Source organism: Prorops nasuta, unplaced genomic scaffold, assembly GCF_024137725.1.
Source record: "Prorops nasuta isolate Cenicafe-Biocafe unplaced genomic scaffold, Cenicafe_Pnas_1.2 PNAS00014, whole genome shotgun sequence".
In the NCBI taxonomy this organism is placed as follows: domain Eukaryota; kingdom Metazoa; phylum Arthropoda; class Insecta; order Hymenoptera; family Bethylidae; genus Prorops; species Prorops nasuta.
The window spans coordinates 6141117-6153206 of NW_027116811.1; the positions used below are offsets into that span (position 1 = coordinate 6141117).

The 12090-nt window shown below is 34.0% G+C and overlaps 2 protein-coding genes across 4 annotated transcripts; one reads left to right on the forward strand and one right to left on the reverse strand.

The window, feature by feature from the left end:
* Positions 1-63: 63 nt before the first annotated feature.
* Positions 64-8327, reverse strand: spir (spire type actin nucleation factor). 3 transcript variants are annotated; one of them, XM_066735578.1, is made up of 15 exons: positions 7933-8327; positions 7504-7828; positions 7401-7432; positions 7220-7343; positions 7015-7160; positions 6642-6860; positions 6538-6567; positions 6145-6408; positions 5929-6076; positions 4603-4697; positions 4282-4543; positions 3900-4201; positions 3559-3807; positions 3240-3481; positions 64-3146 (listed from the first exon to the last, which is right to left on the reverse strand). In XM_066735578.1, exons 2-15 carry the CDS (start codon positions 7808-7810, stop codon positions 2903-2905), a joined length of 2664 nt encoding a protein of 887 aa, XP_066591675.1. In that variant the 5' UTR covers positions 7811-7828; positions 7933-8327; the 3' UTR covers positions 64-2902. The 3 variants fall into 3 exon arrangements, with proteins under 3 accessions (XP_066591675.1, XP_066591674.1, XP_066591676.1); XM_066735577.1 differs by having other exon boundaries at positions 7015-7163; XM_066735579.1 differs by lacking the exon at positions 6538-6567 and having other exon boundaries at positions 65-3146; positions 7015-7163.
* A 988-nt stretch (positions 8328-9315) lies between these two features.
* On the forward strand, positions 9316-10291 carry LOC136778561 (uncharacterized). The gene is made up of 3 exons (XM_066735515.1): positions 9316-9376; positions 9563-9604; positions 9798-10291. The coding sequence occupies exons 2-3, from the start codon at positions 9571-9573 to the stop codon at positions 10064-10066; spliced, it is 303 nt and encodes a 100-aa protein (XP_066591612.1). The 5' UTR covers positions 9316-9376; positions 9563-9570; the 3' UTR covers positions 10067-10291.
* The last annotated feature ends 1799 nt before the right edge of the window (positions 10292-12090 follow it).

Sequence of the window (12090 nt, forward strand, 5' to 3'; positions counted from 1 at the left end):
GTATTATATATATATATATATATATATATATATATATATGTATATATATTATATTATATATAATATATTTCTATATTGTATGTGTTTTAACGTGTTTTCTTAAGTAAAAAATAGTAAAATTATATTTTAGATAATTTAAAAAAAAGTGAATAAAACTGAGGAGATTACATTTAATCAGGAGACTTTGTATTCTACAATAATTAATGGCAGCATCTTTCCATTAAATGACATGATGTGGTTGATTCAGAGCAAAATTCAACACATTTTTTAAACCAGACGAAAGAAGTCAACACATTTTTAACTGAAACATATTATTATTTTCGCGATTTTTTATTACACATTAACTGATTTATACTTTTAAGGTTATAATAAATTATACAATCTTTTATTCCACCACAGATCTGTACACCTCTTTTGTACTCTTTGCCATTTCATTGTTTTGTACTTTCCTATATCGTAACTTTATTCCTCACATACATACGTAGCACCATTATATTTTCTTTCCTTTAGCAGAAAGAATCAACCCCTCTCTCTCTCTCTCTCTCTCTCTCTCTCTCTCTCTCTCTCTTACTTCCCTACATACCTATTTCTTTCTTGTTTCAAGCTCACTTTAAATAAAAGTTAAAATATTAACCCGTCACTGGACGCGCGGGGTGTCCAAAGCAGCCTAAGAATAGAAATCTATCTGTAATTTAGCGAAAAATTTGTGCAGTCACTTACAAGTATTAGCGTTTCATTAATATAAATAACTTAAAGACATGCAACTGCTATCGTATACCAAGAGAATGCCACATAGATGATATTTATTGAAAAATAAATTTGAATTCGTATATATTCTATGTCAAATAACAAAAAACGAATAGGGTGTTCGTGGAACCCCACGCGCCTCTGTACGTAAAAAAAGCACCCGCCTATTGGCGGGTTAATGAAGAAATGTATAATGCTCAATACAAAAATCTATATAAACTTAACGGATAATCATAATAAGAATAGCAATATCGTAGTCGAATTGACTGTGACTTTAATTATTAACTGAAATAATAGGCGCAACGATCTATATTTCTATTACAAGGGATAGACCCATCACTCGCCCGCATTACGGCAAAAAAAAAATCAAGATAAGGATTACAATTATAAAATAAGTTACAACGAAAATTACGAATACAGAACATAAAAAAGGCTTGAAAAAAGTATCAGCGCGATTGATTAATCGACTTCGTTACACATATGATTTTCAGATCTAAATTAAGGCAAAATGTGTATAATAGATAATTCTAGCTTAGTATAATAAATAAATTTCTAACATTTCTTTAATTTAAGTAGAGATGTCTTTTGGCTAATATAAGTTTTATCTTGTTCCTGTTTTCTATTCACGTACAGATGTAAGCATACTCGTAATTATTCTCACCTCTGTATAAATAATAATAGTCACAAGAATGTCAACTTTTAAGGAAATTATAATATTGAAATTGAGCAAATTACGATATGCTAACTGAAATTATTGTTCTAATCAGTATTGATTAGAGCTATCAGCGTTGCCAAAATATATTTAGGCTATCCTTGTAATTATTATTGTAATTAAAAGATTTCTAGTGTAAACGAAATTTCATTTGGCAATGCTTTACATTTGACGTGTGTATATAAATAGAGAAACGAGCTGTTACGTTTTGCTGCAGTGCAGTGCTCATGCTATTAAACATATATTTCAAATATTACAAGAAATGATCCAGTTTATTCCGCTTAATCCGCAATATCCAAGTATTGATATAATCATTTCCAGTCTGATGATTGTGTTACGACTCTTATTCGGTACATTTGTCTTATTATTATCCTCAAAGAAAGAGCTATTATTTACAATTTATTCCTTGCGTTTAGCAAGCTCTCAGCTTTAATATACCATCGATTATTAAGAGACACGGTAGTATCTCGACGGCAAGTACATACAAAAGTAGATAAAGACATGTCTATACCGCCGTCGAGGCACTATTTCTTTAATATTTAATTAATATTCGTTACAATTGTTTAATAGTACGTATTTTTATGAATCAGCAAGCAAAGTAATCGACTGGCGCGAAAAATCGAAACTATCAGTCCAATATAATAAGTGTCGCTTTTTAATTCTTCTATTATTTCAGTTTACATATGCTTAATATTAAATATTTATGTTGCGTTAATTTCACAATGTCATAATCAAAAAGTCCCTTTTTTTAAAATAGAAAAACTTGTGCGAACAATACCTAGCGTAAAGAGTAAATAAATGCAATTTAAATTTGTGAAATATTAAGAATTACATAGTGAACGAGTGGAAAGAATTCATTCGTTGAAAAATGGGAAGAGAATTGATATAATTGGATAAGTATCGCACTTCTTACCTTAAACTGCATTTTTAACTATCTAGAACACCGGTATCTCGATATTTAGTTTTATAAAGACTTATAGGGTTCTACTACCGATGAATGCCTCTCGTATAACGTATTATGTGCATATATATAAATGAAAACGACGAAGTCCTTTCACCTTTTCTTTTCCCTTTCTTTTTAATATCCTAGCGACATACTCTATGAAACTATCTTTGGAAGATCAACAGTGACATTGTACAAGGTAAGGTCTCGATCCACGAGCCCGATCTTTTCCGATAAATAGATATATATATATACTCTTAAGAACATATCACGCTTAATCTATACACTCAAATATACATGCATATATAAGTATTACTAATTGATATTTTACAACTTATCTTAGACTCCTAACGTCCTGTATAAAAGAAAAATTATCAATTTTTCTCAATCTCACCTTCCATACAGGAATCTATATGCATACGTACAATTTTCTATCCTACCGCTCCATTCAATTGCATCATTCTTCTTTATTCGTCGTAATTGCAGTTCGTTGCAGTTCTTTACACATATGCAGGTGATAGGTTTAAAGTAAGGCGAGAAATAACATTATTTCTGATAGTGGCTCGAGTCGTTCTTGAACTTTTAATGATTTGGACGACCATGATGCGACAATCGTGGCAAACTACCATGGCCACACCTCGCAGACGCTCAGCGACCAAACGTTGCTCCGTGCTTGGTCCACCCATCGTTGAGAATGTTTTCGTCGTTGATAAGGCTGCTGGACTTCCAGTTGGTTTAAAAATCCTACCAAGAATAATAGAGGATTTATAATTGATTATTTTCTACTACAGCCAAATAATTATGGACTCCAATCATGTTCCAACAAAATGTTTATACCGTTTGTCTGATGCTTTTTCAAATTTCAACAAGGTCTCCGAATTGTTAGTAGGAGTGGACATTGATGCCGGTGTTGTTGTTGGCGTCAAAGTAGGAGTTCCACTTCTTAGAGCAGAATCCTTCCGTCGAGAAGCCGGTGATGCTGGTGCTGATCCTATAGCATCGGAAGTTGGCGAAAGAAGAAGACCAGGTGATAGTAAAACTACTGGTACATGAGAAAAGTGCTCTGTTGGAATCCTCATCTACGGAAATAATTTAATTGATTAAAAGAGCAAAGAAAAAAATGAAATTAATACTAATTATAAGTAAATAGACGCACTTTTGAATAGCATTTAACACAAACAGTTCTGTCACACAGTTTGCATCTCTGGCCCCACGGTCCAAGCAGACCAAATCTTGTTTTCAAGCACAAGAAGCAAACTCTGCGTTTTTCCACGTCTTCTTTTACACGACCTTCCACTGGCAAAGACTCCAATTCGGCTTTAGTCAACACGCTACGAATATGCACAATCTCCTCCAATGTCAACGAAAGCCTTTCGTCCAGAAGCATATCACCAAGTGATGGTTTCTGTATAAATTTCCAGTAGGGTAAGATATATATTTCATACATATGTACAGAATTAATCTAAACATATATATAGCTTATTTTCAATTTTTTACCTTCAACCGTGATCCTTCCTCCGACCAGTCCTGTGAGGACTCAGAATCATCTTTATTATCAACTACTGTCTGTGCCCTGCGTGATAACCTTGCCCTTGGCTGGGGACTTGAACCGGGACTACTTTCCAGGCTCATATTGGGGCTTTGAATGGATCTTGCCAATCCTACCTGCTGTTGACTATTTGGACGAGAATGTGGAATAGACGGCTTACCAATTAAGGAAGATATTGCGAAATTACGCTTCGTGACATGTTTTCTCACAGATGCCCTTCTCGATGGACACTGAGTTGCCAAATCGTAAGCTGAAATGTTAAATTAGAATTTTATCAACATTTATTTTTTGTGATTATAACTTTAGTAGGGTTCATTTAATTTTATTTACACTCCAATTGGGTGTCGCAAAAACGATGATACTCATTTCTGGTAAGACGAAGTCCACCTGTTGTTCGCCATGGATTTGCAGATTCGTGGTCATCGTCATGAATTTGACCCTTGCTGCCTTTAGACTGTAATTTCTTCTCGCTAAATTTTCCTGCTTTTAATTGATAGTAATCCGCACTCTCATCCTCCTCTTCCTCTTCCTCGAATCGAGTTACCTCGTATTCATCGTTATAATCATCGTCGTCGTCGTCCTCAGCATCCAACTGAAAGTTTAATTAGTTTCATTTGTATTATTCTTATTAAATTTACGTTAGGTACAAACCTTTAGATCAATATCCACTGGAATTAATTTTCTTGGTCTCCTTATTGGTGGTTTCTGCTCGCTTTCCTTATTTTCTACGTAAGGATTAGTTTGATCTGCAATTAAACAGTTAATTTTTATTGTTGAATCGGAGTATTTGTTCATTATGATGATATGTGGACTTTTTATGAAATTTTCTTAGATATATCATGATTGCGCGTGGAGTTAATTGTTTGCTTTTGATACGTAAAATCTGGATCAGAAATGAGAATGATGAGATTACCTGCAACCATGATGCGCCTTCTGCGCAACTTACGATTCCTAATTCCTGGCTTAATTTCTGTTTTGCTAATCCTTTGTCGTGGCTGGGGCACTGGTAGATTTTCTGCATTTGTGTTTCCAGCAATTGTTGATGCTGGAACTTGATTCTCCTGAAGCCATTGTGCTGCCACATCTTGAGCTGATTCTTGCTCAGTTTCTGCTTTCTTTGGAGGAACCTCTCCCAAAACTATTCTACGTGAGTCTCCTCCCACAGCCAATAACATCACTTTCGTATTATTCTTCTTTTGGCATTCAAATACTATTTTCCTCAAACTTTACACTACCTTTGTTCCTATAATTTCTCATATTTATTTAGAATCAAATACTCAACGAATGATGTAAACTTTCGAATTCATCCCCAACAGCCCACAACTAACTTGATTAAAGAAATGTCTAGATTAGTTCCTTTAATTAAGCTCCTACTAAACTTCATTTAAAAACACTAAGTTTCTAAATTATTGTAACAAATTTTTGGCAGTCCAGTCTTGGTCAGAATACAAGATTTAATAACATAATTTACATCCTATATTATTTTATTCTATTAGAATCTCTCATTTGTTGAAATTGGAGCACAATAACTTATACTCTTTTTGTTTTTAAATTTCTCAAGAAGGACAAGAAAAAACGTCTCAAGCCGAATTTAGGATTTTTTAAAATAAACTGGAAGAGTATGAAAACGAGACGACCTTTCGGGGCAACGTCACCGTCGCTACACGACATTTCGTTTATTGATCCACCAACGCGGCCCCTACTCCAACTCCAGATCGGTGAATCATCATTCATTCAAAATACGCGGTAGAAAGAACGCGCATGCTCCTTTCGCTTTCACGTAGGAATTTTATAAATGCAAGATAATTACTCAATGAATAATAATACTTAATTATACAGCTTATATCATAACTTAAAAATTATTATATGGTGATTAAACAAATTAATACTATTTTGAGCATTAAGGAAATAATTCTCTCCAACACAATCATGACATTTTCAAATTTCTTCTCTCAGATAATGTAAATGGACCATTACCTTCATTTAGAGGACTCTTCTTTACTTTTGGGACATGAAGTCTGTTACTGTAGGGCTTCAAAGGTTTTGGAGGCTTTTTAATACTTTCCATTAGCAGCTCTCGTAAAGTAGACTCTTTTTGAAGTGGTGGTAATTTTCTATCAGATGCCTATAAAATGATGATAAAAATTAGATCAAATTTTTATACTGAATTTTAAAATACATTAGTATAATAACCTTTTTAAGAGGAGGTCGACTTCTAATAAAGTCTAAAATGACTGTATGAGCATCTTTTCGTAAGTTTGGATTAGGCAAAGGTGTTTTTCTTAATCTATATCTTCTTTCACGAATATCATCCATTAGAATTTCATAAGGAGTCAACTCAAACTCTTCCCCACGATTTTTATTTCTCATAGACGACCTTGAGCTTAGATTTGCTTCAACTTTTTTGAGCTTCACACCTCTCCTCAACTCTCCTATCACCTGAACCCAAAACCTCGCCTGAAATATAAATATGCCAATGAATATTTAAGTATCTCTATAAAAATTTATCCAAACATAAAACTAAAATGAATCCCTAACATGCATAAGAAATATAAAATAACAGAATCAAGGCCGATCATGACCTACTTGTATGGCCCTCCATATCCTTATGTCAGTCTATAAGTTAGAAATAATTTATAATCCATTTTAATTAAATTACTGTAATGTTTTAGAGCCAATAAGAATTTTACCCAATCATTGAAGTCCAAGGTATCAAGATGGTGAAGGGAATTTGAAATTTGTTTGGACCCATCTGCATTACATGTTTCTTTTTGGCTTTGTACCTTTTCTACAGCAACTTTTTCTAAAAATTGGGAAAGTTCCAGGGCTTCTGCCACATAGGCTCTCATAACAGCTCGAAAATGAGACTCTGCATATTCATTGGTGCTTTGCATATGTCGAATACACAGCTAAAAATGGAAATTTATGAGTATACACTTAAAAAAGTGGCCACCAATCAAGTTTTTAAAGCACAAATTTTTTGTGAGACTACCTCCAAATTTAGTGATGACTCATTATTTAATTTGATAATACTAATACTGATGCTTATCCAAGCTTACTTACTTTTATAATACTTTGAAGTGTATATGTAGACTTATTATTTTGTTTAGGTTCTTGCATAAATTCATTGTTATCCCCATCCCCTGAATCCCTTTCTATTCCTTCATCATCTGTCTCTTGCAATTTTTCTTCAATGGCTGTTACAGACTCTACTGAAAGAACAGATTGTTATTTTTCCCCATATTCTGGCAAAATTAAACCAACTTACCTTCAGCTGCATCTGTCATTAAAGTTATAAGGGTTTCCAAATCTGGAGATAATAGCTTCTCCTCTTCTTGGCTAACTCCAAAATCCAGAGCTTGGAACAGCAACATTCCCAATGATGAGAGAGCCTACAAAAGATTATCAATCAATTTATAAACTTTTTTTTATGCAGTTTTAATAATTACTGTTTGTTCTGAAGCCAGTTGTGGTTTTGGATCTGAAATGTTTAATTTTTATAGAAGGTATTTTATATGTCTAATGAGTTATTTACAGAAAACAAAAATTTACCTCCATCATAACCAATCCAAACATCCCCATTCTTATCAATTATAATTTGGGAAAGTTCAGTAAGCTGATAGAATTGATTATCAGAAGATTGCAGCAGACTTTTGGCTGTCTGATAGCACAAAGCCCATGCCTGTTCTTGGCTGATTGGACTGTTAAAGGACAAAAGAATATCTTCCAAATTAAGCTGTTCACCAGCATCAGCATTTAATTTTGTTCTTCGTCGGGCCCTCTCTTTTTTAATAAAATTTTTGTCAATTTCTGTTGGGCTGTGTTCACAGGAAGCTGAACTTTGTCTTCGAACTATCATTTTGGGCAGTTGTTAATACTAGAAACAATAAAATGATTATTCAAAAATTAACTGCATAAGCATTAAAAATAGTGTTAAATGACAATTAATACATAAACAATTTTAATAAAACATTGATTAACCTTTCTGTAGGTAACATTTAATATTGCTTGAGGTAACTAAAGAACCAATAGATAAAATGAAGAAAATGTCAGAAAACGTCAAAATTCCATGACAAGATTTGCACAGGGATTACAAACTGACACAGAACCTTTTATACTACATTTACTAATTTAATTCTGTGTGAACTTGAAAAAAATCACTAGAAAAACTATTATCACCGTCAGCCACTACAGTGAACAATTCAACAACAATTGTAGTTTCAACAATGATGAATTTTTACATAAAAATCAAAGCACTCTTTTCTTCCAAATTTTTCTGCTGGTTATCAGTGATGAGAAGTGAGCGAGAATCGAGATAGGAATAAGAAGAGGAAGATATTCGCTCGTGCATTTGAACACAAATAAAATAAAATGAAAATGTGTAACTGTATACGTATACGAATAAAATCCACCCAAAATGACAAAAGATGGCTACAGATAGCGCTTATAGTATGCATGCGTACTACTATACATTCTCACTTATTATGTTTGTATTAGATTTGTTTATAGACTCTCGCTAAGAGACCGTGCACACCAACACAATGACAGTGAGATAAGAATGTGTATTGGTGTATATGCATACTATCAGCGCAAACTATCGGTCAATTTTCGCAGTTTTTCAGTGTAATTTATTCATACGTATACAGTTATACATTGACACTTCGCTATCATTGTGTTGGTGTGCACGGTCTCTATAGAAGTCTCAGAAGGGGGTCGGCGACAGTTTACCTGACGGGTTTGGAATTTTTATGTTGCGCAGTTGGCAACAGTGCGATATGATATAGGGCTGATGGTCGTATTCATAGGTAGCATTCAGCAGAGGTAGCAGCTCAGTAACGTTACCAGATTTCTTTTTAAACTTCTACTTCTATTGGATAAAATTATAGGATCTAAGAGTAATAGCCAATAACATACACCGCTCCCTCAACATTTGTCTCTGCTGAATGCTACCATAGGGTCACTGTAATGTGAAAAAATTCAGGGCTAGAAACCTCAGAATTTGAAGAGAAAAAGGCAGTAATCGTTCTAGATAGACGGCTATTGCATGTAACAATGATAAATTATCACATAATTTATCTAATTTTTCTTCAGAGTGTATTCATTTCCAGCTCCCGAACATGGAATCTGCTTTTTTTTCTTCAAATTCTGAGGTTTCAAGCCCTGAATTTCTTCACGTTACAGTGAACCATAGTCGTTCCTCCACCTCTCTCGGGATGCTTACGTTCAGTGATCTGATGCGGGTTAGGGTTAGACCCAGTTTCAGAGCTGCAACTTTCGAAAAAACTCTAGATGGATCCGAGTCTAGTGAGGAGGCTTCCGCGAGTGGATCTGATCGGATCCGGGTTAAAGGGGATTAAGGTAGGACGTACTCAGACGTGATCGAAATTCAAAACAGCATTGGTAAAATTTCAATAAGCAAATAAAGGTAAACTTAGTTATAAACTTTTATTATTAACATTTTATCACGTAGTTTTTTAATTTCATCAGGTAAAAATAAAAAATTAAGAAGAATTAAATTATATTTTAAATGATAACCTTAATCTTATTTTTATTGTATTTAAATGGCAATAAATTTTCTGTATATTTGCAATTAATTACTAAATTTTTTCAGAAATAAAGATGGATCAATACTACGCTCACAATAGATATGTAGGTATGTAAAGTTTAAATGTAGTACAGAATACTAAAATAGTAAAGTATTCAGTTTTATTAATTATACTTTAATTTCCTGCACAACCCAAAACATTGGAGTGAAAAAAGTGTATTTGCATTAATTATTAAATCTTAATTTCATTAGACTTTATTAAAAGGAAATATTTTAATTAATACTTTCTTTTTTTTGACAGATCTGAATAAATATTCCTGGACAATTGGAAGCACAAAATTGTTGTTGGAACATATAAGGAAAAATAAAAATATAATACAAAATAAAAATATTGGTCAAAAAAAATTATGGGAGGTAATTGCTGCAGAATTAGGTAAAAAAGGATATTTAGTTAATGGCAAGCAGTGTTCAAATAAATGGAAATCCTTTAACTTGTTGGTAAAACCTATTGCTATTGGTCACTTGTCCGTTTTTGACACTTCAATCACGTCGGAATACGTCCTACCTTAACCCCTTTAACCCAGACCCGATCAGATCCACACGCGGAAGCCTTCTCACCAAATCCGGGTTAATCTAGGGTTTTTTTCGAAAGTTGTATTACTGCGACTGTAGTAAACCCTAACCCGGATCAGATCACTGAACGTAAACATCCTGTGAATACGACCGTGAGAGGCAGAGTTGCCAGAAATAAGCTTTTTTGCAACAGAAACAGTTGAACAGGGAGGGCAAGCACACAAAGCCGTAAGCCCCTATGAGTGTGAAGTGGCTATATACTGCCACTGCGCCAGTCAAGAGGAGAAGGTAAGGGTTACTCACACTACTTTAGGCTGCTTTAGGCCATATCCGGGCATATCCGTGTGATCAGCATTCTGCTGAGCACTGCTGAGGAGCAGTGAAGTTGACTGAAGTCAGATCTTGCCTCTCTGTGTACCTTAAATGCTACGTTTACCCAAAAAGTCGAAGCAAATAAAAATCCTTTTCCTAAATTAATTTTTAATTATTATAAAATGCTTATATGTAGCCATTAATTTAGTAGATTTGGTAATAAATGCAACAAATGCGTTCTTATAATAATAAATAAGCAGTTGAGGTACAGTAAACATAATGTTCTTATATTAACCTGCTAACAAATGCATTTTTTTATTTATTATTGAGTCCAATAAGTTAATGGTTATTAAAAAAAAATCCATGTGTAATGAAAAAAAATTGTACGATTAAACGAACTTACCTAGTGAAGTTCAATCGTAATTATGCGAGTCGTCCTGTCCGAATAGATCAATTGTAATAGTGCTAGCTGCTCGATCCGTCACAGTATTTCAAAGCTCGCGCGCTAGAAGAATCCAAAGCTTTTTCCCTGCCTCCAGGTCCAGGAGCACTACCAACACCAACATATAATAAGCCGTTACCAATAGTTGGATACAAAAAATGAGATTCATCCGCCATATTGGTGTGGAGAATGTTTACAATTTACATGCTAATCCTAGCAGAAAGTGGTGTAAAATGGAGAAATGTCAAATGGTAAGGTTACTAAAGTAAAAATTGAAAATAGTGAGTGGAAAGTACGAATATTCTTCATTTTCATTCAAAGTATTCAATTTTTACTTTAGTAACGACAACATTTGACATTTTTCCATTTTACACCTCTTTCTGCAACGATTGGCTACTGTAAACATTCTCCACACCAATATGGCGGATGAATCTCATTTTTTGTATCCAACTATTGGTAACGGCTTATTGGTACTACGTAATATTGACCAATCAGCGCTTTCAGATTCGATCATTCCGAGTGCTATAGTCAACTAACACGAATCCCCTATGCTCCGCTGTTAAGGGAAAAGACCCTGTACATACATACATACATACTATTACCAGAGTACACAGTGGGAAATTGAATCGTGTGTGCTTTTAACTATAGTGTAGTATATCATTTTCCATGTTAAATTACAGAGTGAAACTAGCCGAACCACACACGATTCAATTTCCCACTGTGTACATATCAGCAAGAAACAATTGCTTGTCACTAATAAAAATCATTAACGGGATCCCTCACGCGTGCTTTACCGATAGTACAAGTCAATAAACATTTCGTTTAATAAAAGTCAAATGCGAACCAAATTGCAAAAACGGGCTTCTTTATGACAAGGTGCCAATTCTAACGAGTCAATCAAACTTAAAAAAAACTCAAATCGGATGAAGAATAACGCTGTACCACTGTCCCGCGTTCTTGAAGTGGAAATAACCAAAAGTAACCTCTCTTCAAGAACGCGGCACAATGGTACAGCGTTATTTTTCAACTAATTTGAGTGTTTTTAAGTTCGTTAGGACTGGCACATTGTCCTACAAACGCACGATTGTTCAATTTGCTTCGCATTTGCATTTTATTAAACTAATTGTTTGTTGACTTGTACTGTCGGTAAAGCACGCGTGAGGGATCCCGTTAATATTGTTAAAATTGTTATTTTTAATTTTAAATTTTATCAAACCCTAATATGTTAACAATTGAATTAAAAAGGACTAATGGATTGGGAAAATGG

What these genes read in the sequence shown, in the direction of transcription:
- spir (XM_066735577.1), bottom strand. Translation starts at nt 7,810, where the DNA reads ATGATAGTTCGAAGACAAAGTTCAGCTTCCTGTGAACACAGCCCAACA. An exon ending in CCTTGGACTTCAATGATTGG is followed by an intron (nt 6,568 to 6,641) that starts GTAAAATTCTTA and finishes TCTAACTTATAG; the next exon opens with ACTGACATAAGGATATGGAG. An exon ending in GTGTTAAATGCTATTCAAAA is followed by an intron (nt 3,482 to 3,558) that starts GTGCGTCTATTT and finishes TTATTTCCGTAG; the next exon opens with ATGAGGATTCCAACAGAGCA.
- LOC136778561 (XM_066735515.1), top strand. Translation starts at nt 9,571, where the DNA reads ATGGATCAATACTACGCTCACAATAGATATGTAG. An exon ending in CGCTCACAATAGATATGTAG is followed by an intron (nt 9,605 to 9,797) that starts GTATGTAAAGTT and finishes TTTTTTTGACAG; the next exon opens with ATCTGAATAAATATTCCTGG.